At 51.5% G+C, this 27,755-nt stretch overlaps 1 protein-coding gene across 1 annotated transcript; it reads right to left on the reverse strand.

Annotated features, from left to right (window-relative positions):
- Positions 1-2,469: 2,469 nt before the first annotated feature.
- On the reverse strand, positions 2,470-27,755 carry LOC138394601 (mucin-17-like). Its single transcript, XM_069486757.1, has 8 exons — positions 27,677-27,755; positions 17,716-17,805; positions 12,794-16,312; positions 12,557-12,706; positions 10,622-12,403; positions 7,129-10,468; positions 2,588-6,957; positions 2,470-2,495 (listed from the first exon to the last, which is right to left on the reverse strand). Exons 1-8 carry the CDS (start codon positions 27,753-27,755, stop codon positions 2,470-2,472), a joined length of 13,356 nt encoding a protein of 4,451 aa, XP_069342858.1.

Consider the following 27,755-nt stretch of genomic DNA (forward strand, 5'->3'; position numbering starts at 1 on the left):
CCTTCCGCTGTCCATGGAGAAGAAGTAGCCTCAACTGCAGTGGTAAAAGATGTGGTCGCATGAACCGGAGATGTGGTGGCTACTGAGGGACTGGTGCCAAGTATAGTGCTGTAGATGGTACTTGCTGTTGGACTGCTGCCTTCACTCGCAGTTGACAAAGGTGTGTTGGTGCCAGCATCAGGGGCAGAAGAAGAAATGGCTTCTGCAGAAGTGGGCAAATATGTTGTGGTAGCACTTGGGGATGTGGCCGCTGTTCTGGACTCAGTAGGAATGGTCCCCGATGTGGTGCTGACAAGGACAGTGGTGAATGGACTGCTGGCTTCACTGGCAGTTGACAAAGGTGTGGTGATGCCAGCATCAGGAGCAGAAGAAGAAATGGCTTCTGTAGAAGTGGGCAAATACGTGGTAGTAGCATCTGGGGTTGTTGCCGATTTGCTGGACTCAGTTGGACTGGTGGCATGTGTGGTGCTGACAAGGACAGTGGTGAATGGACTGCTGGCTTCACTGGCAGTGGACAAAGTCACAGTTGTGCCTTCCGCTGCCCATGGAGAAGAAGTAGCCTCAACTACGGTGGTCAAAGATGTGGTGGCATCAACAGGAGATGTGGTGGCCACTGTGGGACTGGTGCCACGTATAGTGCTGTAGATGGTACTTGCTGTTGGACTGCTGCCGTCACGCGCAGTTGACAAAGGTGTGGTGGTGCCAGCATCAGGGGCAGAAGATGAACCGGCTTCGGTAGAAGTGGGCAAATATGTGGTAGTAGCACCTGGGGTTGATGCCTCGGTGCTGGACACAGTACTAGTCGTCCCAGGTGTGCTGTTGCCAACGACAGTGGTGAATGGACTGCTGCCTTCACTGGCAGTTGACAAAGTGACGGTCGTGCCTTCAGCTGTCGATGGAGAAGAAGTAGCCTCAAGTACAGTGGTCAACGATGTGGTCTCATCAACAGGAGATGTGGTGTCCACTGTGGGACTGGTGCCACGTGACGTGCTGAAGAGGGTACTTGCGGTCGGACTGCTGGCTTCACTGGCAGTTGACAAAAGTGTGGTGGTTCCAGCATCAGGTCCTGAGGTTGCAATGGCTTCTGTGGAAGTGGGCAAATATGTGCTGGTAGCACCTGGGGTTGTTGCCACTGTGCTGGACTCAGTAGGAGTGGTCCCCGATGTGGTGCTGACAAGGACAGCGGTGAATGCACTGCTGCCTTCACTGGCAGTTGACAAGGTGACGGTCGTGCCTTCTGCCGTCGATGGAGAAGAAGTAGCCTCAAGTACAGTGGTGAACGATGTGGTCGCATCAACAGGAGATGTGGTGTCCACTGTGGGACTGGTGCCACGTGAAGTGCTGAAGAGGGTACTTGCGGTTGGACTGCTGGCTTCACTGGCAGTTGACAAAGGTGTGGTGGTGCCAGCATCAGGGGCAGCAGAAGAAATGGCTTCTGTAGAAGTGGGCAAGTATGTGGTGGTAGCACCTGGGGTTGTTGCCGCTGTGCTGGACTCATTAGGAGTGGTCCCTGGTTTGGTGCTGACAAGGACAGTGGTGAATGGACTGCTGCTTTGACTGGCAGTTGACAAAGTCACGGTCGTGCCTTCCGCTGTCCATGGAGAAGAAGTAGCCTCAACTGCAGTGGTAAAAGATGTGGTCGCATGAACCGGAGATGTGGTGGCTACTGAGGGACTGGTGCCAAGTATAGTGCTGTAGATGGTACTTGCTGTTGGACTGCTGCCTTCACTCGCAGTTGACAAAGGTGTGTTGGTGCCAGCATCAGGGGCAGAAGAAGAAATGGCTTCTGCAGAAGTGGGCAAATATGTTGTGGTAGCACTTGGGGATGTGGCCGCTGTTCTGGACTCAGTAGGAATGGTCCCCGATGTGGTGCTGACAAGGACAGTGGTGAATGGACTGCTGGCTTCACTGGCAGTTGACAAAGGTGTGGTGATGCCAGCATCAGGAGCAGAAGAAGAAATGGCTTCTGTAGAAGTGGGCAAATACGTGGTAGTAGCATCTGGGGTTGTTGCCGATTTGCTGGACTCAGTTGGACTGGTGGCATGTGTGGTGCTGACAAGGACAGTGGTGAATGGACTGCTGGCTTCACTGGCAGTGGACAAAGTCACAGTTGTGCCTTCCGCTGCCCATGGAGAAGAAGTAGCCTCAACTACGGTGGTCAAAGATGTGGTGGCATCAACAGGAGATGTGGTGGCCACTGTGGGTTTGGTGCCACGTATAGTGCTGTAGATGGTACTTGCTGTTGGACTGCTGCCGTCACGCGCAGTTGACAAAGGTGTGGTGGTGCCAGCATCAGGGGCAGAAGATGAACCGGCTTCGGTAGAAGTGGGCAAATATGTGGTAGTAGCACCTGGGGTTGATGCCTCGGTGCTGGACACAGTACTAGTCGTCCCAGGTGTGCTGTTGCCAACGACAGTGGTGAATGGACTGCTGCCTTCACTGGCAGTTGACAAAGTGACGGTCGTGCCTTCAGCTGTCGATGGAGAAGAAGTAGCCTCAAGTACAGTGGTCAACGATGTGGTCTCATCAACAGGAGATATGGTGTCCACTGTGGGACTGGTGCCACGTGACGTGCTGAAGAGGGTACTTGCGGTCGGACTGCTGGCTTCACTGGCAGTTGACAAAAGTGTGGTGGTTCCAGCATCAGGTCCTGAGGTTGCAATGGCTTCTGTGGAAGTGGGCAAATATGTGCTGGTAGCACCTGGGGTTGTTGCCACTGTGCTGGACTCAGTAGGAGTGGTCCCCGATGTGGTGCTGACAAGGACAGCGGTGAATGCACTGCTGCCTTCACTGGCAGTTGACAAGGTGACGGTCGTGCCTTCTGCCGTCGATGGAGAAGAAGTAGCCTCAAGTACAGTGGTCACCGATGTGGTCGCACCAACAGGAGATGTGGTGTCCACTGTGGGACTGGTGCCACGTGAAGTGCTGAAGAGGGTACTTGCGGTTGGACTGCTGGCTTCACTGGCAGTTGACAAAGGTGTGGTGGTGCCAGCATCAGGGGCAGCAGAAGAAATGGCTTCTGTAGAAGTGGGCAAGTATGTGGTGGTAGCACCTGGGGTTGTTGCCGCTGTGCTGGACTCATTAGGAGTGGTCCCTGGTTTGGTGCTGACAAGGACAGTGGTGAATGGACTGCTGCTTTGACTGGCAGTTGACAAAGTCACGGTCGTGCCTTCCGCTGTCCATGGAGAAGAAGTAGCCTCAACTGCAGTGGTAAAAGATGTGGTCGCATGAACCGGAGATGTGGTGGCTACTGAGGGACTGGTGCCAAGTATAGTGCTGTAGATGGTACTTGCTGTTGGACTGCTGCCTTCACTCGCAGTTGACAAAGGTGTGTTGGTGCCAGCATCAGGGGCAGAAGAAGAAATGGCTTCTGCAGAAGTGGGCAAATATGTTGTGGTAGCACTTGGGGATGTGGCCGCTGTTCTGGACTCAGTAGGAATGGTCCCCGATGTGGTGCTGACAAGGACAGTGGTGAATGGACTGCTGGCTTCACTGGCAGTTGACAAAGGTGTGGTGATGCCAGCATCAGGAGCAGAAGAAGAAATGGCTTCTGTAGAAGTGGGCAAATACGTGGTAGTAGCATCTGGGGTTGTTGCCGATTTGCTGGACTCAGTTGGACTGGTGGCATGTGTGGTGCTGACAAGGACAGTGGTGAATGGACTGCTGGCTTCACTGGCAGTGGACAAAGTCACAGTTGTGCCTTCCGCTGCCCATGGAGAAGAAGTAGCCTCAACTACGGTGGTCAAAGATGTGGTGGCATCAACAGGAGATGTGGTGGCCACTGTGGGACTGGTGCCACGTATAGTGCTGTAGATGGTACTTGCTGTTGGACTGCTGCCGTCACGCGCAGTTGACAAAGGTGTGGTGGTGCCAGCATCAGGGGCAGAAGATGAACCGGCTTCGGTAGAAGTGGGCAAATATGTGGTAGTAGCACCTGGGGTTGATGCCTCGGTGCTGGACACAGTACTAGTCGTCCCAGGTGTGCTGTTGCCAACGACAGTGGTGAATGGACTGCTGCCTTCACTGGCAGTTGACAAAGTGACGGTCGTGCCTTCAGCTGTCGATGGAGAAGAAGTAGCCTCAAGTACAGTGGTCAACGATGTGGTCTCATCAACAGGAGATGTGGTGTCCACTGTGGGACTGGTGCCACGTGACGTGCTGAAGAGGGTACTTGCGGTCGGACTGCTGGCTTCACTGGCAGTTGACAAAAGTGTGGTGGTTCCAGCATCAGGTCCTGAGGTTGCAATGGCTTCTGTGGAAGTGGGCAAATATGTGCTGGTAGCACCTGGGGTTGTTGCCACTGTGCTGGACTCAGTAGGAGTGGTCCCCGATGTGGTGCTGACAAGGACAGCGGTGAATGCACTGCTGCCTTCACTGGCAGTTGACAAGGTGACGGTCGTGCCTTCTGCCGTCGATGGAGAAGAAGTAGCCTCAAGTACAGTGGTCACCGATGTGGTCGCACCAACAGGAGATGTGGTGTCCACTGTGGGACTGGTGCCACGTGAAGTGCTGAAGAGGGTACTTGCGGTTGGACTGCTGGCTTCACTGGCAGTTGACAAAGGTGTGGTGGTGCCAGCATCAGGGGCAGCAGAAGAAATGGCTTCTGTAGAAGTGGGCAAGTATGTGGTGGTAGCACCTGGGGTTGTTGCCGCTGTGCTGGACTCATTAGGAGTGGTCCCTGGTTTGGTGCTGACAAGGACAGTGGTGAATGGACTGCTGCTTTGACTGGCAGTTGACAAAGTCACGGTCGTGCCTTCCGCTGTCCATGGAGAAGAAGTAGCCTCAACTGCAGTGGTAAAAGATGTGGTCGCATGAACCGGAGATGTGGTGGCTACTGAGGGACTGGTGCCAAGTATAGTGCTGTAGATGGTACTTGCTGTTGGACTGCTGCCTTCACTCGCAGTTGACAAAGGTGTGTTGGTGCCAGCATCAGGGGCAGAAGAAGAAATGGCTTCTGCAGAAGTGGGCAAATATGTTGTGGTAGCACTTGGGGATGTGGCCGCTGTTCTGGACTCAGTAGGAATGGTCCCCGATGTGGTGCTGACAAGGACAGTGGTGAATGGACTGCTGGCTTCACTGGCAGTTGACAAAGGTGTGGTGATGCCAGCATCAGGAGCAGAAGAAGAAATGGCTTCTGTAGAAGTGGGCAAATACGTGGTAGTAGCATCTGGGGTTGTTGCCGATTTGCTGGACTCAGTTGGACTGGTGGCATGTGTGGTGCTGACAAGGACAGTGGTGAATGGACTGCTGGCTTCACTGGCAGTGGACAAAGTCACAGTTGTGCCTTCCGCTGCCCATGGAGAAGAAGTAGCCTCAACTACGGTGGTCAAAGATGTGGTGGCATCAACAGGAGATGTGGTGGCCACTGTGGGACTGGTGCCACGTATAGTGCTGTAGATGGTACTTGCTGTTGGACTGCTGCCGTCACGCGCAGTTGACAAAGGTGTGGTGGTGCCAGCATCAGGGGCAGAAGATGAACCGGCTTCGGTAGAAGTGGGCAAATATGTGGTAGTAGCACCTGGGGTTGATGCCTCGGTGCTGGACACAGTACTAGTCGTCCCAGGTGTGCTGTTGCCAACGACAGTGGTGAATGGACTGCTGCCTTCACTGGCAGTTGACAAAGTGACGGTCGTGCCTTCAGCTGTCGATGGAGAAGAAGTAGCCTCAAGTACAGTGGTCAACGATGTGGTCTCATCAACAGGAGATGTGGTGTCCACTGTGGGACTGGTGCCACGTGACGTGCTGAAGAGGGTACTTGCGGTCGGACTGCTGGCTTCACTGGCAGTTGACAAAAGTGTGGTGGTTCCAGCATCAGGTCCTGAGGTTGCAATGGCTTCTGTGGAAGTGGGCAAATATGTGCTGGTAGCACCTGGGGTTGTTGCCACTGTGCTGGACTCAGTAGGAGTGGTCCCCGATGTGGTGCTGACAAGGACAGCGGTGAATGCACTGCTGCCTTCACTGGCAGTTGACAAGGTGACGGTCGTGCCTTCTGCCGTCGATGGAGAAGAAGTAGCCTCAAGTACAGTGGTCACCGATGTGGTCGCACCAACAGGAGATGTGGTGTCCACTGTGGGACTGGTGCCACGTGAAGTGCTGAAGAGGGTACTTGCGGTTGGACTGCTGGCTTCACTGGCAGTTGACAAAGGTGTGGTGGTGCCAGCATCAGGGGCAGCAGAAGAAATGGCTTCTGTAGAAGTGGGCAAGTATGTGGTGGTAGCACCTGGGGTTGTTGCCGCTGTGCTGGACTCATTAGGAGTGGTCCCTGGTTTGGTGCTGACAAGGACAGTGGTGAATGGACTGCTGCTTTGACTGGCAGTTGACAAAGTCACGGTCGTGCCTTCCGCTGTCCATGGAGAAGAAGTAGCCTCAACTGCAGTGGTAAAAGATGTGGTCGCATGAACCGGAGATGTGGTGGCTACTGAGGGACTGGTGCCAAGTATAGTGCTGTAGATGGTACTTGCTGTTGGACTGCTGCCTTCACTCGCAGTTGACAAAGGTGTGTTGGTGCCAGCATCAGGGGCAGAAGAAGAAATGGCTTCTGCAGAAGTGGGCAAATATGTTGTGGTAGCACTTGGGGATGTGGCCGCTGTTCTGGACTCAGTAGGAATGGTCCCCGATGTGGTGCTGACAAGGACAGTGGTGAATGGACTGCTGGCTTCACTGGCAGTTGACAAAGGTGTGGTGATGCCAGCATCAGGAGCAGAAGAAGAAATGGCTTCTGTAGAAGTGGGCAAATACGTGGTAGTAGCATCTGGGGTTGTTGCCGATTTGCTGGACTCAGTTGGACTGGTGGCATGTGTGGTGCTGACAAGGACAGTGGTGAATGGACTGCTGGCTTCACTGGCAGTGGACAAAGTCACAGTTGTGCCTTCCGCTGCCCATGGAGAAGAAGTAGCCTCAACTACGGTGGTCAAAGATGTGGTGGCATCAACAGGAGATGTGGTGGCCACTGTGGGACTGGTGCCACGTATAGTGCTGTAGATGGTACTTGCTGTTGGACTGCTGCCGTCACGCGCAGTTGACAAAGGTGTGGTGGTGCCAGCATCAGGGGCAGAAGATGAACCGGCTTCGGTAGAAGTGGGCAAATATGTGGTAGTAGCACCTGGGGTTGATGCCTCGGTGCTGGACACAGTACTAGTCGTCCCAGGTGTGCTGTTGCCAACGACAGTGGTGAATGGACTGCTGCCTTCACTGGCAGTTGACAAAGTGACGGTCGTGCCTTCAGCTGTCGATGGAGAAGAAGTAGCCTCAAGTACAGTGGTCAACGATGTGGTCTCATCAACAGGAGATGTGGTGTCCACTGTGGGACTGGTGCCACGTGACGTGCTGAAGAGGGTACTTGCGGTCGGACTGCTGGCTTCACTGGCAGTTGACAAAAGTGTGGTGGTTCCAGCATCAGGTCCTGAGGTTGCAATGGCTTCTGTGGAAGTGGGCAAATATGTGCTGGTAGCACCTGGGGTTGTTGCCACTGTGCTGGACTCAGTAGGAGTGGTCCCCGATGTGGTGCTGACAAGGACAGCGGTGAATGCACTGCTGCCTTCACTGGCAGTTGACAAGGTGACGGTCGTGCCTTCTGCCGTCGATGGAGAAGAAGTAGCCTCAAGTACAGTGGTCACCGATGTGGTCGCACCAACAGGAGATGTGGTGTCCACTGTGGGACTGGTGCCACGTGAAGTGCTGAAGAGGGTACTTGCGGTTGGACTGCTGGCTTCACTGGCAGTTGACAAAGGTGTGGTGGTGCCAGCATCAGGGGCAGCAGAAGAAATGGCTTCTGTAGAAGTGGGCAAGTATGTGGTGGTAGCACCTGGGGTTGTTGCCGCTGTGCTGGACTCATTAGGAGTGGTCCCTGGTTTGGTGCTGACAAGGACAGTGGTGAATGGACTGCTGCTTTGACTGGCAGTTGACAAAGTCACGGTCGTGCCTTCCGCTGTCCATGGAGAAGAAGTAGCCTCAACTGCAGTGGTAAAAGATGTGGTCGCATGAACCGGAGATGTGGTGGCTACTGAGGGACTGGTGCCAAGTATAGTGCTGTAGATGGTACTTGCTGTTGGACTGCTGCCTTCACTCGCAGTTGACAAAGGTGTGTTGGTGCCAGCATCAGGGGCAGAAGAAGAAATGGCTTCTGCAGAAGTGGGCAAATATGTTGTGGTAGCACTTGGGGATGTGGCCGCTGTTCTGGACTCAGTAGGAATGGTCCCCGATGTGGTGCTGACAAGGACAGTGGTGAATGGACTGCTGGCTTCACTGGCAGTTGACAAAGGTGTGGTGATGCCAGCATCAGGAGCAGAAGAAGAAATGGCTTCTGTAGAAGTGGGCAAATACGTGGTAGTAGCATCTGGGGTTGTTGCCGATTTGCTGGACTCAGTTGGACTGGTGGCATGTGTGGTGCTGACAAGGACAGTGGTGAATGGACTGCTGGCTTCACTGGCAGTGGACAAAGTCACAGTTGTGCCTTCCGCTGCCCATGGAGAAGAAGTAGCCTCAACTACGGTGGTCAAAGATGTGGTGGCATCAACAGGAGATGTGGTGGCCACTGTGGGACTGGTGCCACGTATAGTGCTGTAGATGGTACTTGCTGTTGGACTGCTGCCGTCACGCGCAGTTGACAAAGGTGTGGTGGTGCCAGCATCAGGGGCAGAAGATGAACCGGCTTCGGTAGAAGTGGGCAAATATGTGGTAGTAGCACCTGGGGTTGATGCCTCGGTGCTGGACACAGTACTAGTCGTCCCAGGTGTGCTGTTGCCAACGACAGTGGTGAATGGACTGCTGCCTTCACTGGCAGTTGACAAAGTGACGGTCGTGCCTTCAGCTGTCGATGGAGAAGAAGTAGCCTCAAGTACAGTGGTCAACGATGTGGTCTCATCAACAGGAGATGTGGTGTCCACTGTGGGACTGGTGCCACGTGACGTGCTGAAGAGGGTACTTGCGGTCGGACTGCTGGCTTCACTGGCAGTTGACAAAAGTGTGGTGGTTCCAGCATCAGGTCCTGAGGTTGCAATGGCTTCTGTGGAAGTGGGCAAATATGTGCTGGTAGCACCTGGGGTTGTTGCCACTGTGCTGGACTCAGTAGGAGTGGTCCCCGATGTGGTGCTGACAAGGACAGCGGTGAATGCACTGCTGCCTTCACTGGCAGTTGACAAGGTGACGGTCGTGCCTTCTGCCGTCGATGGAGAAGAAGTAGCCTCAAGTACAGTGGTGAACGATGTGGTCGCACCAACAGGAGATGTGGTGTCCACTGTGGGACTGGTGCCACGTGAAGTGCTGAAGAGGGTACTTGCGGTTGGACTGCTGGCTTCACTGGCAGTTGACAAAGGTGTGGTGGTGCCAGCATCAGGGGCAGCAGAAGAAATGGCTTCTGTAGAAGTGGGCAAGTATGTGGTGGTAGCACCTGGGGTTGTTGCCGCTGTGCTGGACTCATTAGGAGTGGTCCCTGGTTTGGTGCTGACAAGGACAGTGGTGAATGGACTGCTGCTTTGACTGGCAGTTGACAAAGTCACGGTCGTGCCTTCCGCTGTCCATGGAGAAGAAGTAGCCTCAACTGCAGTGGTAAAAGATGTGGTCGCATGAACCGGAGATGTGGTGGCTACTGAGGGACTGGTGCCAAGTATAGTGCTGTAGATGGTACTTGCTGTTGGACTGCTGCCTTCACTCGCAGTTGACAAAGGTGTGTTGGTGCCAGCATCAGGGGCAGAAGAAGAAATGGCTTCTGCAGAAGTGGGCAAATATGTTGTGGTAGCACTTGGGGATGTGGCCGCTGTTCTGGACTCAGTAGGAATGGTCCCCGATGTGGTGCTGACAAGGACAGTGGTGAATGGACTGCTGGCTTCACTGGCAGTTGACAAAGGTGTGGTGATGCCAGCATCAGGAGCAGAAGAAGAAATGGCTTCTGTAGAAGTGGGCAAATACGTGGTAGTAGCATCTGGGGTTGTTGCCGATTTGCTGGACTCAGTTGGACTGGTGGCATGTGTGGTGCTGACAAGGACAGTGGTGAATGGACTGCTGGCTTCACTGGCAGTGGACAAAGTCACAGTTGTGCCTTCCGCTGCCCATGGAGAAGAAGTAGCCTCAACTACGGTGGTCAAAGATGTGGTGGCATCAACAGGAGATGTGGTGGCCACTGTGGGACTGGTGCCACGTATAGTGCTGTAGATGGTACTTGCTGTTGGACTGCTGCCGTCACGCGCAGTTGACAAAGGTGTGGTGGTGCCAGCATCAGGGGCAGAAGATGAACCGGCTTCGGTAGAAGTGGGCAAATATGTGGTAGTAGCACCTGGGGTTGATGCCTCGGTGCTGGACACAGTACTAGTCGTCCCAGGTGTGCTGTTGCCAACGACAGTGGTGAATGGACTGCTGCCTTCACTGGCAGTTGACAAAGTGACGGTCGTGCCTTCAGCTGTCGATGGAGAAGAAGTAGCCTCAAGTACAGTGGTCAACGATGTGGTCTCATCAACAGGAGATGTGGTGTCCACTGTGGGACTGGTGCCACGTGACGTGCTGAAGAGGGTACTTGCGGTCGGACTGCTGGCTTCACTGGCAGTTGACAAAAGTGTGGTGGTTCCAGCATCAGGTCCTGAGGTTGCAATGGCTTCTGTGGAAGTGGGCAAATATGTGCTGGTAGCACCTGGGGTTGTTGCCACTGTGCTGGACTCAGTAGGAGTGGTCCCCGATGTGGTGCTGACAAGGACAGCGGTGAATGCACTGCTGCCTTCACTGGCAGTTGACAAGGTGACGGTCGTGCCTTCTGCCGTCGATGGAGAAGAAGTAGCCTCAAGTACAGTGGTGAACGATGTGGTCGCATCAACAGGAGATGTGGTGTCCACTGTGGGACTGGTGCCACGTGAAGTGCTGAAGAGGGTACTTGCGGTTGGACTGCTGGCTTCACTGGCAGTTGACAAAGGTGTGGTGGTGCCAGCATCAGGGGCAGCAGAAGAAATGGCTTCTGTAGAAGTGGGCAAGTATGTGGTGGTAGCACCTGGGGTTGTTGCCGCTGTGCTGGACTCATTAGGAGTGGTCCCTGGTTTGGTGCTGACAAGGACAGTGGTGAATGGACTGCTGCTTTGACTGGCAGTTGACAAAGTCACGGTCGTGCCTTCCGCTGTCCATGGAGAAGAAGTAGCCTCAACTGCAGTGGTAAAAGATGTGGTCGCATGAACCGGAGATGTGGTGGCTACTGAGGGACTGGTGCCAAGTATAGTGCTGTAGATGGTACTTGCTGTTGGACTGCTGCCTTCACTCGCAGTTGACAAAGGTGTGTTGGTGCCAGCATCAGGGGCAGAAGAAGAAATGGCTTCTGCAGAAGTGGGCAAATATGTTGTGGTAGCACTTGGGGATGTGGCCGCTGTTCTGGACTCAGTAGGAATGGTCCCCGATGTGGTGCTGACAAGGACAGTGGTGAATGGACTGCTGGCTTCACTGGCAGTTGACAAAGGTGTGGTGATGCCAGCATCAGGAGCAGAAGAAGAAATGGCTTCTGTAGAAGTGGGCAAATACGTGGTAGTAGCATCTGGGGTTGTTGCCGATTTGCTGGACTCAGTTGGACTGGTGGCATGTGTGGTGCTGACAAGGACAGTGGTGAATGGACTGCTGGCTTCACTGGCAGTGGACAAAGTCACAGTTGTGCCTTCCGCTGCCCATGGAGAAGAAGTAGCCTCAACTACGGTGGTCAAAGATGTGGTGGCATCAACAGGAGATGTGGTGGCCACTGTGGGACTGGTGCCACGTATAGTGCTGTAGATGGTACTTGCTGTTGGACTGCTGCCGTCACGCGCAGTTGACAAAGGTGTGGTGGTGCCAGCATCAGGGGCAGAAGATGAACCGGCTTCGGTAGAAGTGGGCAAATATGTGGTAGTAGCACCTGGGGTTGATGCCTCGGTGCTGGACACAGTACTAGTCGTCCCAGGTGTGCTGTTGCCAACGACAGTGGTGAATGGACTGCTGCCTTCACTGGCAGTTGACAAAGTGACGGTCGTGCCTTCAGCTGTCGATGGAGAAGAAGTAGCCTCAAGTACAGTGGTCAACGATGTGGTCTCATCAACAGGAGATGTGGTGTCCACTGTGGGACTGGTGCCACGTGACGTGCTGAAGAGGGTACTTGCGGTCGGACTGCTGGCTTCACTGGCAGTTGACAAAAGTGTGGTGGTTCCAGCATCAGGTCCTGAGGTTGCAATGGCTTCTGTGGAAGTGGGCAAATATGTGCTGGTAGCACCTGGGGTTGTTGCCACTGTGCTGGACTCAGTAGGAGTGGTCCCCGATGTGGTGCTGACAAGGACAGCGGTGAATGCACTGCTGCCTTCACTGGCAGTTGACAAGGTGACGGTCGTGCCTTCTGCCGTCGATGGAGAAGAAGTAGCCTCAAGTACAGTGGTGAACGATGTGGTCGCATCAACAGGAGATGTGGTGTCCACTGTGGGACTGGTGCCACGTGAAGTGCTGAAGAGGGTACTTGCGGTTGGACTGCTGGCTTCACTGGCAGTTGACAAAGGTGTGGTGGTGCCAGCATCAGGGGCAGCAGAAGAAATGGCTTCTGTAGAAGTGGGCAAGTATGTGGTGGTAGCACCTGGGGTTGTTGCCGCTGTGCTGGACTCATTAGGAGTGGTCCCTGGTTTGGTGCTGACAAGGACAGTGGTGAATGGACTGCTGCTTTGACTGGCAGTTGACAAAGTCACGGTCGTGCCTTCCGCTGTCCATGGAGAAGAAGTAGCCTCAACTGCAGTGGTAAAAGATGTGGTCGCATGAACCGGAGATGTGGTGGCTACTGAGGGACTGGTGCCAAGTATAGTGCTGTAGATGGTACTTGCTGTTGGACTGCTGCCTTCACTCGCAGTTGACAAAGGTGTGTTGGTGCCAGCATCAGGGGCAGAAGAAGAAATGGCTTCTGCAGAAGTGGGCAAATATGTTGTGGTAGCACTTGGGGATGTGGCCGCTGTTCTGGACTCAGTAGGAATGGTCCCCGATGTGGTGCTGACAAGGACAGTGGTGAATGGACTGCTGGCTTCACTGGCAGTTGACAAAGGTGTGGTGATGCCAGCATCAGGAGCAGAAGAAGAAATGGCTTCTGTAGAAGTGGGCAAATACGTGGTAGTAGCATCTGGGGTTGTTGCCGATTTGCTGGACTCAGTTGGACTGGTGGCATGTGTGGTGCTGACAAGGACAGTGGTGAATGGACTGCTGGCTTCACTGGCAGTGGACAAAGTCACAGTTGTGCCTTCCGCTGCCCATGGAGAAGAAGTAGCCTCAACTACGGTGGTCAAAGATGTGGTGGCATCAACAGGAGATGTGGTGGCCACTGTGGGACTGGTGCCACGTATAGTGCTGTAGATGGTACTTGCTGTTGGACTGCTGCCGTCACGCGCAGTTGACAAAGGTGTGGTGGTGCCAGCATCAGGGGCAGAAGATGAACCGGCTTCGGTAGAAGTGGGCAAATATGTGGTAGTAGCACCTGGGGTTGATGCCTCGGTGCTGGACACAGTACTAGTCGTCCCAGGTGTGCTGTTGCCAACGACAGTGGTGAATGGACTGCTGCCTTCACTGGCAGTTGACAAAGTGACGGTCGTGCCTTCAGCTGTCGATGGAGAAGAAGTAGCCTCAAGTACAGTGGTCAACGATGTGGTCTCATCAACAGGAGATGTGGTGTCCACTGTGGGACTGGTGCCACGTGACGTGCTGAAGAGGGTACTTGCGGTCGGACTGCTGGCTTCACTGGCAGTTGACAAAAGTGTGGTGGTTCCAGCATCAGGTCCTGAGGTTGCAATGGCTTCTGTGGAAGTGGGCAAATATGTGCTGGTAGCACCTGGGGTTGTTGCCACTGTGCTGGACTCAGTAGGAGTGGTCCCCGATGTGGTGCTGACAAGGACAGCGGTGAATGCACTGCTGCCTTCACTGGCAGTTGACAAGGTGACGGTCGTGCCTTCTGCCGTCGATGGAGAAGAAGTAGCCTCAAGTACAGTGGTGAACGATGTGGTCGCATCAACAGGAGATGTGGTGTCCACTGTGGGACTGGTGCCACGTGAAGTGCTGAAGAGGGTACTTGCGGTTGGACTGCTGGCTTCACTGGCAGTTGACAAAGGTGTGGTGGTGCCAGCATCAGGGGCAGCAGAAGAAATGGCTTCTGTAGAAGTGGGCAAGTACGTGGTGGTAGCACCTGGGGTTGTTGCCGCTGTGCTGGACTCATTAGGAGTGGTCCCTGGTTTGGTGCTGACAAGGACAGTGGTGAATGGACTGCTGCTTTGACTGGCAGTTGACAAAGTCACGGTCGTGCCTTCCGCTGTCCATGGAGAAGAAGTAGCCTCAACTGCAGTGGTAAAAGATGTGGTCGCATGAACCGGAGATGTGGTGGCTACTGAGGGACTGGTGCCAAGTATAGTGCTGTAGATGGTACTTGCTGTTGGACTGCTGCCTTCACTCGCAGTTGACAAAGGTGTGTTGGTGCCAGCATCAGGGGCAGAAGAAGAAATGGCTTCTGCAGAAGTGGGCAAATATGTTGTGGTAGCACTTGGGGATGTGGCCGCTGTTCTGGACTCAGTAGGAATGGTCCCCGATGTGGTGCTGACAAGGACAGTGGTGAATGGACTGCTGGCTTCACTGGCAGTTGACAAAGGTGTGGTGATGCCAGCATCAGGAGCAGAAGAAGAAATGGCTTCTGTAGAAGTGGGCAAATACGTGGTAGTAGCATCTGGGGTTGTTGCCGATTTGCTAGACTCAGTTGGACTGGTGGCATGTGTGGTGCTGACAAGGACAGTGGTGAATGGACTGCTGGCTTCACTGGCAGTGGACAAAGTCACAGTTGTGCCTTCCGCTGCCCATGGAGAAGAAGTAGCCTCAACTACGGTGGTCAAAGATGTGGTGGCATCAACAGGAGATGTGGTGGCCACTGTGGGACTGGTGCCACGTATAGTGCTGTAGATGGTACTTGCTGTTGGACTGCTGCCGTCACGCGCAGTTGACAAAGGTGTGGTGGTGCCAGCATCAGGGGCAGAAGATGAACCGGCTTCGGTAGAAGTGGGCAAATATGTGGTAGTAGCACCTGGGGTTGATGCCTCGGTGCTGGACACAGTACTAGTCGTCCCAGGTGTGCTGTTGCCAACGACAGTGGTGAATGGACTGCTGCCTTCACTGGCAGTTGACAAAGTGACGGTCGTGCCTTCAGCTGTCGATGGAGAAGAAGTAGCCTCAAGTACAGTGGTCAACGATGTGGTCTCATCAACAGGAGATGTGGTGTCCACTGTGGGACTGGTGCCACGTGACGTGCTGAAGAGGGTACTTGCGGTCGGACTGCTGGCTTCACTGGCAGTTGACAAAAGTGTGGTGGTTCCAGCATCAGGTCCTGAGGTTGCAATGGCTTCTGTGGAAGTGGGCAAATATGTGCTGGTAGCACCTGGGGTTGTTGCCGCTGTGCTGGACTCAGTAGGAGTGGTCCCCGATGTGGTGCTGACAAGGACAGCGGTGAATGCACTGCTGCCTTCACTGGCAGTTGACAAGGTGACGGTCGTGCCTTCTGCCGTCGATGGAGAAGAAGTAGCCTCAAGTACAGTGGTGAACGATGTGGTCGCATCAACAGGAGATGTGGTGTCCACTGTGGGACTGGTGCCACGTGAAGTGCTGAAGAGGGTACTTGCGGTTGGACTGCTGGCTTCACTGGCAGTTGACAAAGGTGTGGTGGTGCCAGCATCAGGGGCAGCAGAAGAAATGGCTTCTGTAGAAGTGGGCAAGTATGTGGTGGTAGCACCTGGGGTTGTTGCCGCTGTGCTGGACTCATTAGGAGTGGTCCCTGGTTTGGTGCTGACAAGGACAGTGGTGAATGGACTGCTGCTTTGACTGGCAGTTGACAAAGTCACGGTCGTGCCTTCCGCTGTCCATGGAGAAGAAGTAGCCTCAACTGCAGTGGTAAAAGATGTGGTCGCACGAACCGGAGATGTGGTGGCTACTGAGGGACTGGTGCCAAGTATAGTGCTGTAGATGGTACTTGCTGTTGGACTGCTGCCTTCACTCGCAGTTGACAAAGGTGTGTTGGTGCCAGCATCAGGGGCAGAAGAAGAAATGGCTTCTGCAGAAGTGGGCAAATATGTTGTGGTAGCACTTGGGGTTTTTGCTGCTGTTCTGGCCTCAGTAGGAATGGTCCCAGGTGTGGTGCTGACCCGGCCAGGAGACGAAATGGCTTCCGTAGAAGTCGGCAAATATGTGGTGGTAGCACTTTGGGTTGTTGATGCTGTGGTGGCTTCACTCTCACTGGTCCCAGGTGTGGTGCTGACAAGGCCTGTGGTGAATGAACTGCTGCCTTCACTGGCGGTTGACCAATTCGGAGTCGTGCCTTCCTCTGTGGGAGAAGAAGAATTGGCCTCAACTGAGGTGGTGAAAGACGTTATGGCATCAACAGCAGGTGTGCTGGCCTCAGTGGGACTGGTACCAGGTGCAGTGGTAAAGAGGGTGCTGGCTGTTGGCCTGCTGGCTTCACTCGCACTTGACAAAGGTGTGCTGGTGCCAGCACCAGGGGCAGAAGGTGAAATGGCTTCTGTAGAAGTGGGCAAATATGTGCTGGTAGCACTTGGGGTAGTTGCTGCTGTGCTGGCCTCAGTAGGACTGGTCACAGGAGTGGTGCTGAAAAGGACAGTGGTGAATGAAGTGCGGCCTTCACCTAGGGTTGACAAACTCACGGTCGTGCCTTCCTCTGTGGGAGGAGAAGAAGTGGCCTCAACTGAGGTGGTCAAAGATGTGATGGCATCAACAGCAGGTGTGCTGGCCTCAGTGGGACTTGTGCCAGGTGCAGTGCTAAAGAGGGTGCTGGCTTCACTCGCAGTTGACAAATGTGTGTTGGTGCCAGCACCAGGGTCAGAAAACGAAAGGGCTTCTATAGAAGTGGTGGGAGCACTTGGTGTTGTTGATGCTGTGGTGGCCGCACTCGGACTGGTCCCAGGTGTGGGGGTGACAAGGCCTGTGGTGAATGAACTGCTGCCTTCACTGGCGGCTGACAAACTGTAGATGGTGTCTTCCACTGTGAGAGGAGAAGAGGTGGCTTCAGTGGGACTGCTATAATATACGCTACTGTGTAAATTACTTATTGAAATGTTGCTTTTTTGTCTCCTTGTCCTTGTAGATTCACCGGTGTCTTTTTCAATTGTTTCTGAAATACTATGCTCAATAGAAGTGCTGACATGTGTGGTCATGTTATCTAGAATTTTTGGTGATATGCGGTACTCAGTGGGACTCGCCCCAGGTGTGGCTGTGACTGTGGTTCTGTCAGTTTGTAATGGAGTGTCTGTGGATGAGTTTTTATTGTCACTGTCGCCAGCTCGTGGCATAATGGACTTTGTTGTGTTTGTTGGTACAGTGGTATCATTGCTATAAGCTGTTGAAGATATAACATTTTTTTAGGGATTTTCTCAAGTTCTGCCCATTGTCTATGGTGTTGTACTTCAAGTTTTTACAGAAAGCTTGTTAGAATAGTGACGCTGTCCCCGTCCCTTGTGAGAGCTGGTGGAGTCCATGCTCTCCAGTGCATGTGTGTCCTTCCCTCCCTTGTCTGCTGTTAGGAAGTGACCTTAGCTTAATCCCCTCCCACATTCCCTGGTTGGGTCCTTCCAGCTTTGGATTGTCGTTCCTCACCCCAGGTCCTAAGCTGTCACAGACCCTACACTTTACTGGTTTCACCAGCCTGGTGGGGATGGCTGTGTCCATTTGTGGGTGTGACCCTTTCCCAGATCCCTCAGTATGTCTGCTCACCTGCCTCATAGCTGTCAGCCAGCATGTCCCCGAGGTCCTCTGGGTAGATGTACCCCCCTCCATCCCACACAGCACTGTCCTCTCTGAGGTCTGCAAGAGAGAAAGGGCAGTTAGTATCCTGGCGTCACCATCCTCCTTCCCACCTGGGAAGTCCTCTGAGTTTGCACTCTGTGCTCTGGAAAGTCTGTGGCACTTGGCCCAGCGTGCTTACGTCTCAGTCAGAAATCAGGCACCAGGACCTCACCCCATAGAAGTGGAGCAAGAAGAAGGGGCGGGGGTAGGGCTGGGCCTGGAGCCGGCGGGGCCACAGCAGGTTGTGCCTGTGGAGGGAAGAGATCTTTTGCCCAACCCTGGAGTCAGCTTTCAGGAAAGTACGTATTAGACGTGACTCAGTCCTTTGCAGTGGAATGTGGGCACCCCGGATCGATGCTAAAACCTGGCTTTAAAAACTTCCCTGATGATACCCATTGTTCTTCCCTTCTGCCCGGTGGAGGCAGATGGGGAGCAGGTCGGTAGGGAAGCATGAAGCTCAGCATGAAGGAACACAGGCCCCTGAACCAACACAAGAAAGCTTCCTGCCAATCAGCAACTCTTGGCTTGTATTGTTATAGGAGCAAGAAGGAAAAAACACCCATTGTGATTGAGCTAGTATACAGTTTGTGCATATTTGTGACAGCAGATACAAAAATGTCCCACCTAATACAGGGAGGAGCTTCCTTTAGTCCCAGGAACGTATAGGATGACTGTAGTCATCCTTAAGAAATTCAAACCTATAGTATTAATATTTTTGTATTAAATAATCCATTCACATTTCGGATTTAATATGCTTCTAATGTTCAGTCTAATATATTTTTAATGGCCTACTGGAATAACATGCCAACATCGTAGTTGCAACGTAAAACATACGGGTGAGGGATTTAGACTTGTGACTTTATATTAAAATCTTGCTAAGGTTGTAAACAGTGTTAAAACATGCAAGAGAAGGCAAGATTCACCACACTTATACGCTTAATTTATTAGACTTCTAGAATTACTTATGTTTTCAGAAGTTTTAAAAATGTACATTCAATTTATTAGATTTATGGAATTTCTTAAGTACTTGGAAAGGTTTGGCTTATTAATCCGAACACTGAAATCTTTAAACAGAAAATACAAAATACAGTCATCCCTCAGTATCCGTGGGGAATGAGGTCCAAGATGTTCCATGGGCACCAAAATCCATGGATGCTCGAATCCCCCTACTACAAAATGGCACAGTTACTGCGTATAACCTACGCACATCCCCTGTGTACTTCACATCATCTCTAAGTTTACTTATGATACCTACTACAATGGAAACTCTGCGTAAATAGCTGTTGCACTGTAATGTTTAGGGAATTGTGCTGAGCGGGGGAAAGTCTGTATATATTCAGTGCAGATGCGACCATCCATGTTTTTCCCCAATATTTTTGATATGACATTGGTTGAATACACAGATTCAGAAGCCATGGATATAGAGGGCTGATTGTATTCATTTTATACATGCAGTCGAAGACATTTTAAAAATTTTAATTGGCCAAATATGTGAAATGGAGTAAACCCTAAGGAAAGGGCCCGCCTAGCAGTAATTATTGCACTTCCGCTTCCAACCAAGATGGCGTAAAACGGGTTGGATTTACCCTCTTACCTGAAACAACACACCCGCCCCATACCCGTACCAAAGATATTAAACAGCGATTTTTAATATATGGATATCAGACAGCAAAGGACAGTGATTCCCGAGAGGTGGTAAACAAATGAAGAGAGCCCTACAGTTACCCAGCTTATCGGCTTGAGAACGTTTCCAGGCAGCCATGCAGGGAAGCTTAACCCAGGTGGAGCCCGGCAGATCCCTGGAGTTGAGGAGATGCAGGTGAGAGTCTTGGGAGACCAAGGCAGCTCAAGTTCATAGGATAGAGTTACTGGAGAGGAGAGAGCTGCACAGAGATCCTCAGAGATCAGCCCAGGACTGACCAGTGCAGGCTCATGCGGAAAATACCCGAGGCCAGGGAGACACTGCCGGAAATGACGAGAAGGAACAGGGCTTGGCTCTCAGAGAGGGCAAGGAACAACGCTGTTCCCACCAGCCAAACTGGGAAAACTCATACTTCACAGGGCATCAGGCAGAGCAGGGGTCCCCAGCCTATAGTGTGTTGTATAATTATTTCATTATATATTACAATGTAATAATAATAGAAATACAGTGCACAATAAATGTAATGCACTTGGGTCATCCTGAAACCATTTCCACCTCCCCCCGCCCCCCGAACACCGCTGTCCCTGTCCATTGGAAAATTTTCTTCCAAGAAAACAGTCCCTGGTACCCAAAACGTTGGGGACTGCTGATCCGGAAGCCTTTGCTTCAGTAACGGGGAATACAGCCCTAGACTGAGCAATTCTCTGGACCCACCTAAAGGAATCATAACAATGAGACTTGAATGGATCACACTGAGACAGGGAACTGGCAGGCACTGCTTCCAGCATTGTTTAATCATGCAGCCATTGCCTAACTGATCAGGAACTCTCAAAGCAAAGTTTCAAACTACCCTGATGGAAACAGGGTGGAGCTAGGACAAGTTCCAACCAGTTAGAACCGAGATGGTGGAGAAATTGACCACCTCTTGACCTTAGCGCTTTATTATACCCTCATTACCATAAAAGTTTCTAAGGAGACCTCGACTCCCATCAAGTACCTGACCCTGACACTCCCCGTTGGACCGTATGTAGTCAAAATTAGGGCGTCAGCCTAATTCTAGGAAAACACCGCCCCTTCCCAAGAAATAACATGAATACTCCTCCCCTTGTTTAGCCTATAATTAAGCTGTTGCTTAAATAGAGGGGCTACGTTAACCATGGGACTGGTTCTCCTCCACAGGGAGAGCTAGCCTCTGCTCCATCTGTGGAGTAGATTATCTATACTTTCTATTACAAATAAAACTCGCATTCACTCTATATTGTCGGTTTGCTCCTGAATTCTTTCCTGCATGAAGCCAGGACCCACTTACACTTCAAGTGATTCCCAACACTGGGAGTCACTTTCCTGTGTCAAAACTGTTTCTAGGTAACTTAACTGCATTCCCAGAACAAATCTCAAGATTTAAAAGAATACAAAGAGGCCGGGCGTGGTGGCTCATGCCTGTAATCCTAGCACTCTGGGAGGCCGAGGTGGGCGGATCGTTTGAGCTCAGGAGTTCGAGACCAGCCTGAGCAAGAGCGAGACCCCATCTCTACTAAAAATAGAAAGAAATTATATGGACAGCTAAAAATATATATAGAAAAAATTAGCCGGGCATGGTGGCTCATGCCTGTAGTCCCAGCTACTTGGGAGGCTGAGACAGGAGGATCGCTTGAACTCAGGAGTTTGAGGTTGCTGTGAGCTAGGCTGACGCCACGGCACTCACTCTAGCCTGGGCAACAGAGTGAGACTCTGTCTAAAAAAAAAAAAAGAATACAAAGAAACCCAGTACCCATCAAGGTAAAATCCATCAATCACTACTAAGCAGAAAGAGATAAGAAAACATAACCTATAATGGGGATAGTAGTCAATCCATTGAATCCTACCCACAACTGACATAGATGTAAGAATTCTCAGAGAAAGACCTTAAAGTAGTCTTTAACAATTGCATTCCATATGTGTAACAATTAAATAGAGACATGGGAAATACGGAGGGAAAAACCCAAACAGAACTTCTAGAGATAAAAAGACCAGATGGGATGAAGGACAGACTAGACATTGGAGAAGAAAGGAACGCTGATTTGAAGGCATAGCAATAGAAACTATCCAAATGGAAATACATGGAGAAAAAAATGAATCTAAAAAATTGTAAAAAGATCACAAATGAGCCGTGGAACAACTTTAAGCAGCCTAATGTACAGGTAATTAGAGTCCCTAAAGGCAAAGAGAGAAAGGGCAACCAAAAAATACGTGAAGAAACAATGACCCCAAATTTTCAAACTTGGTAAAAACTGTAAGTCCATAGATTGAAGAACTTCAACAAACCTCAAACACAAGAAGTATAAAGAAAACTACCAAGGAGTTCACATTCTACAAATATTAAAAAGAAATTTTATAAACAGAAATTATAAAAAAGAAATTTTATGCCAATAAATTTGACAACTAAGGTGAAATGAACAAATTCTCTGAAAGGCAAAAACTATAAAAGCTCACTTGAGAAGAAACAGATTACCTGACTAGCCCTATATCTTTTTTTTTTTTTTTTAGACAGAGTCTCGCTCTGTGGCCCAGTCCAGAGTGCCATGGTATCACTTAGCTCACAGCAACCTCGAACTCCTGGGCTCAAGCAATTCTCCTGCCTCAGCCTCCCCAGTAGCTGGGACTACAGGTGTGCACCACCACACCTGGCTAATTTCTTTCTATTTTTAGTAGAGATGGGGTTTCACGCTTTCCCAGGATGGTCTCAAACTCCTGACCTCAAGCAATCCTCCCGCCTTGGCCTCCCAGAGTGCTAGGATTACAGGTGTGAGCCACTGCACCCAGCCAGCCCTATATCTACTGAAGAAATTAAAGTTGTAGCTTAAAAACCTTCCCACAAAGAAAACTCCAGGCCAGATAGCTCCATTGGTTAATTTTAACAAATAGTTATGAAAGAAATGATACCAAATTCTACATAAATCCTTCCAAAAATTGAAGAGGAGGGAATATGTCTCCATTTATCCTAGAAAGCCAGCACTACTTTGATATAAAAACCAGACAAAGATATTACTAGAAAATAAAACCACACACCAAATCCTTTATGACCACTGATGCAAAAACTCTAAACATAATTTTAAAAAATTAAATTGAATGATATATTAAAAGGCTAACACATCACAGCCAAGTGAGGTTTATTCTAGGAATGCACTACTAGTTTAACATTTAAAAGCCAATCAATGTTATTCACCATATTAGCAAACTAAAAAAGAAAAACCATATGAGCATGTCAATAGACACAGGTAAAAGCACTTGAAAAAATCAATTTCTGATCAAACATTAATTCCAGATCAAAAATGTCAGCAAACTAGTAACAGAAGGGAACTTCTTCAACCCAAGAAAGAGCATCTATGAAAACACTACGACAGTACTTAATGTTAAAAAAACTGAAGGTTTCCTCCCAGGATTAGGAGCAAGAGGGGGATGTCTGCTCTCACCAATTCTGTTCAACATTGCACTGCAGACTCTAGCCAGTGCACCTTTTTATTCAAAAAACAAAACAAAACAAAACAAACAAACAAACAAACAAAAACGGAGGAGGAGGAAGAGGGGAGAAAAAGAAGGTAAGGGCTTCTACATGCCAAACAATGCCAAAGATTGCCTGCAAACCACCAGCAGCTGGGGAGAAGTATGGAACAGACTTTCCTTCCCAGTACTCAGAAGGAACCAACCCTGCTGAAACCTTGATCTTGAACTTCCAGCCTCCAGAACAGTGAGACAATAATACGTTTCTGTTGTTTAAGCCACCTGGTTTGTGGTACCTATGGGACCTCTGCCCTCCTCCTAATCGGCCTCCTCCCCACTCAATCACTACCCTTAATCCACACCAGAATGATGTAAATTAATAGACTTTTTATTATCTTTCAAAAATGAAAAGATAAAATGTAAATACTAGTAGTTATAGTTTTTCTTTCAAAAATAATTAAAAACCTAAATAAGCCCAAGAGCAGATAAAATTGTTTGAAAAAACAAAACATAAACTTGATTAAGTCATCCTAGGGTGTACAGAAGGTGGAAGAAACACGAGCTGATAGTTGGAAGAATTTGTTTTCTGTCAATTGGTTTCCGACAATTGTTTGCTTAGAGCTGGAGTCAAGCATATATAAATTATGGAATCACAGAAAATGTTTGAGAAATTTAAAAATCGATGTAAATCTATTCTCTTTTAAGTCTGGCATTTTTCAAAGTAAGAAGTTGAAAAAATATGATTAAAGAAATGTACAAATCAAAACAATAGAAGAAAGGTCCCCCTTCCAACCAGTCCCTCATTCTGAAAAACAGACAGAAATGCTTAAAGAAACATTAGAAGTTTTCAAAACCCCCTTCCCATGGTGCACCCATTGCAGTAGCTGAGAAAGCTGTGACTGGGAATGTATTTTCTGATCAATTTTTAAAAATCTGATTTGTTTTCAGTCAATTGCCTAGATGCTGGGCCTTCTTGTCCTTGTCTTTTTCTGGAAATTCTTAACAATCTTGGAACAAAGGGTCCTGCATGTTTATTTTGCACTGAGCTCTACAGATTATGTAACCGGTCCAGCCTACACCCTGATGAGAGGTCTTGGGCCCGTCATCTCGGCACTACTAGTTGCCTGAAGTCACCCAATTTGTGAGGTGCTGGTGGCCAGGGTCGGCCACCTAGGCCACAGCTGCCCCAAGGACGAGGAGGAGAAGCAGTACAACGAGACCAAGAAGGCCCTGTGGCTCCCAGAACCGGTGGTCCTTGTGGCAAAGATGGAACTGGCCCATCCCTGTCCCAGCCTGGGCCTGGCTCCTGCCGGGGGCAGATACAGGAGTCCAAGGGTTCAAGGTCAGCATCTTCACTCCACCCTGCCCTGAAGGCCCTGACCCCACTGACTCCCAAGAGGTGGGGAGAGGGTGGAGTGACAAAGAAGCTCTAGACTGCAGGGCTGGGGGGGAGCTGAGGGGACCAAGGGGGCCAGGCCTGGGGCAGTGCTGGGGGTGAGGCCCCCAGGCACACCAAGCAGTCAGTTTCATAACATCCACCGTGAGGGCGCGTCTCTGATTTTTCATTCATGTTGGTTCTATTCTTCCCCCACCCCTTGTTTTTGACCAACTACAGAGAAATAGATTGTTCATACTGCGGCCAAAAGAGTTCACCTGGATCTCAGGGGGGCAGGCCTTCGGGTTGGGTAGGGGCCGGGCAGACAAGGCAGCCGCCTCCTCACTGGAGGGCGTTGGGGGTGGGGGTATGCCACCAGGGCCACCCACCTCTTCTCTCCACTGGCTTCCTCCTCACTCTTCTTTCTGGCTAATAGCAATAACTTTTTTTTAAAAGGCCGACTCCTGCCGGGCGTGGTGGCTCACGCCTGTAATCCTAGCTCTCTGGGAGGCCGAGGCGGGTGGATCGCTCGACGTCAGGAGTTCGAGACCAGCCTGAGCAAGAGCGAGACCTTGTCTCTACTAAAAATAGAAAGAAGTTATAGGGACAGCTAAAAATATATATAGAAAAATTAGCCGGGCACGGTGGCGCATGCTTGTAGTCCCAGCTACTCGAGAGGCTGAAGCAGGAGGATTGCTTAAGCCCAGGAGTTTGAGGTTGCTGTGAGCTAGGCTGACGCCACGGCACTCACTCTAGCCTGGGCACCAGAGTGAGACTCTGTCTCAAAAACAAATAAATAAATAAAATAAATAAAAGGCCAACTCCCCATCCGCCACCCCAGCAGGGTCTCCTCTCAATCCTTTCTGTTATGAGTTGAATTGAAGCCCCCACAGTACCCTAGACTGTGACCTAATTTGGAGATAGGGTCTTTGCAGGCGCTCAAATTAAATTCAGGTCACTAGCGTAGACCCTAATCCGACGCAGAGACACGTACACGGGGAGAACATCGTGTGAAGATGGAGGCAGAGATTGAGGTCATGCGTCTGCAAGCCAAGGAAGGCCAGACATGGCCAGCAAACCACCAGAACTGGAGACACCCTGGGACAGACCCTTGCCCAGCGCCTTCGAAGGGAGCGTGGCCCTGCCCGCATCTCGGTTGTAGACTTCTGGCCTCCGGAACCGTGAGACACGTTTCTGTTGTTGTAAGCCACCCAGGTAGTGAGATCTTATTATGACAGCCCCAGGGAGAAAGTGCAGTTTCTTATTGGTCCCCCGGAAGGTTGCAGGGATGGGTTTGAGGTGTGGGGAGTTAGTGGAGCTTCCTGGGAAGGCTCCCAGGAGGAGGCGGGTCCTGTTGAGGGGACAGCGGTGAGCACTTGAATGTGTGTTCCTCAGACTCTCCGGGAGGAGGGCGTGTGACGCGGTGGTGGAAACACAGGGTGGATGAAAGCGCCCGGCCAGGTATGCAGGGAGGGCAGAGGAACACATGTTGTGGACAGGTGACTTAGCTCCCTGGCTGTGGTGACGTTCATGTAGGTATGGGGGTGAGAGGGCACATGCCAAGGCAGGACAGGGCTGGACCAGTGCAGAGGACATTGTGTTTTGCTGATATGCAATATTACCAGGTGAGCTGTAAGATAAGAGGGCGTGTCTACCAGGAAGGGCAATTAGGCTGTTTTTCTAGACTCACGCACGCCCTGTCCTGTCATCCCCAGCTCCATGGCCCAAGGAGGGGCTCTGGGTCCCCAGAGGAGATATGGAAGGGTCAGAGGCCACTCAGAGCTGGCCAGGGCCCTGGAGACCCTGCACCGTGGAGAAGGGACCCACAGAATCTTGGGGAGCAGGGACAGAGAGTCTGGATGCTCCCATTTTACAGAGGGGGAGACTGAGGCTGGAGATGACATGAGCCACAGCATGCAGAATGTAGGGGAGGCCAGGAGAGGGCAAGGAAGAGGAGGGGAGAGGAAGGAAGGGAAGAAGCAAGAGGGAAGGGAGAAGCAGAGGGAAAGAAAGGAAAGGAGAGGGGGTGGAGGGATGGGAGGAAGCAGGAATATCCTCTGCTACTAAGGCCCACGGTGTTGTCTAAAGTGCCGCTGTCAGAGATGCGTGACCAACGGTCCGGTCCGGGAGCTTAGAAAGTGCGGGAAATGGCTGGGCGTGGTGGCTCACGCCTGTAATCCTAGCACTCTGGGGGGCTGAGATGGGAGGATCGCTTGAGCTCAGGAGTTCGAGACCAGCCTGAGAAAGAGCGAGACCCCTTCTCTACTAAAACCAGAAGGAAAAAAAAAATTAGCCAGGCGTGGTGGCCTATGCCTGTATTCTCAGCTACTGGGGAGGCCGAGGCAGGAGGGTCACTTGAGCCCAGGAGTTGGAGGTTGCAGTGAGCTATGATGACGCCACTGCTCTCTAGCCTGGGAGACAGAATGAGACTGTCTCAAAAAAAAAAAAAAAGAAAGAAAGAAAGAAAAGAAAAGAAAGAAAAGAAAAGAAAAGAAAAGAAAAGAAAAGAAAAGAAAGAAAAGAAAAGAAAAGAAAAGAAAAGAAGAAAGTGCAGGAATCATAGGTATTTTTTTACTACTCCTAGGCGAGAAGCTCTGGGTGACATCCCCACAGGGTGACATCTCAGGGGGGGAATCCTGATGCCTACGGCTCCAGTGTCTGCCTTGGTCCCCCTCCCTCCTTCTCTGGGGGCAGATAAGGGGCAGGGGGTAGCTCTCGGAGGGTCCTCCCAGGACCCACTGTCACCTACTGCTGACCTGAGCTTTGTCCCCTGTGGCCATGGAGCCCAAAGCAGCCGAGGTGGGAGGATCCCCAGAGGCCCCAATCTTTGTCTTTTCAGGGGGAAACTGAGGCCAGAGGTGCACTGAGTAGCCCCAGGGTGCACAGCTGGTTCACGGCAGGATTAGAATCTGGGGCTCCTGAAACCCCATTTTGTACCTATTTGGCTACAGCACTGTGACATCCTCGGGAATGGAGGCAGGGGTGGGCTGAGGCAGGACCAGCCAGGACGAGAGTTGGAGGGAGGGGGCTGTAAGGCGGGTGTCCGCGTGGTGTAAGGAGACCCTGGGCCCTGGTGCAGGGCTGAGGGGTGAGAGAGAGTTGACGGGAGCATTCCTTACAGACAGACCCTCATCAGGTGGCATCTGTCGTGTGCTGGGATCAACCCGGGGGCTTCCATTTCACCCCGGCAGCAGCCCTGACAAGTAGGCGCTATGATTCTTCCTTTCTGGAGAGGAAACTGAGGCTCACAGAGCTGACCTCAAGGCTCCAGAGACCTGGCCCTTCCCCTAGAGCTCGCGGGCAGAGGAGAGAAGTCCAGGCGTAAGGCTGAGCTCTCGGGGGGCCCCAACAGTGCCCCAGAGGCAGCCCTCCCCGGGGTTGGGGTCACTCACCCTGCTCAGCCGCAGCATGGGGGCTCGGGAGCTGGAGGATCAGGGCCAGCAGACACAGTGCCGTCGCCAGCCTCGGCAT

This window comes from Eulemur rufifrons, chromosome 14, assembly GCF_041146395.1.
Source record: "Eulemur rufifrons isolate Redbay chromosome 14, OSU_ERuf_1, whole genome shotgun sequence".
NCBI classification, from domain to species: domain Eukaryota; kingdom Metazoa; phylum Chordata; class Mammalia; order Primates; family Lemuridae; genus Eulemur; species Eulemur rufifrons.

Bases quoted from the DNA above. Each gene is read 5' to 3' on its own strand.
- LOC138394601 (XM_069486757.1), bottom strand. From the start codon at position 27,755: ATGCCGAGGCTGGCGACGGCACTGTGTCTGCTGGCCCTGATCCTCCAG. The intron at 17,806-27,676 runs GTGAGTGACCCC...TCTCTCTTGCAG, and splicing joins CCATGCTGCGGCTGAGCAGG to ACCTCAGAGAGGACAGTGCT. The intron at 6,958-7,128 runs GTCCAGCACCGA...ACGTGGCACCAG, and splicing joins CCTGGGACGACTAGTACTGT to TCCCACAGTGGCCACCACAT.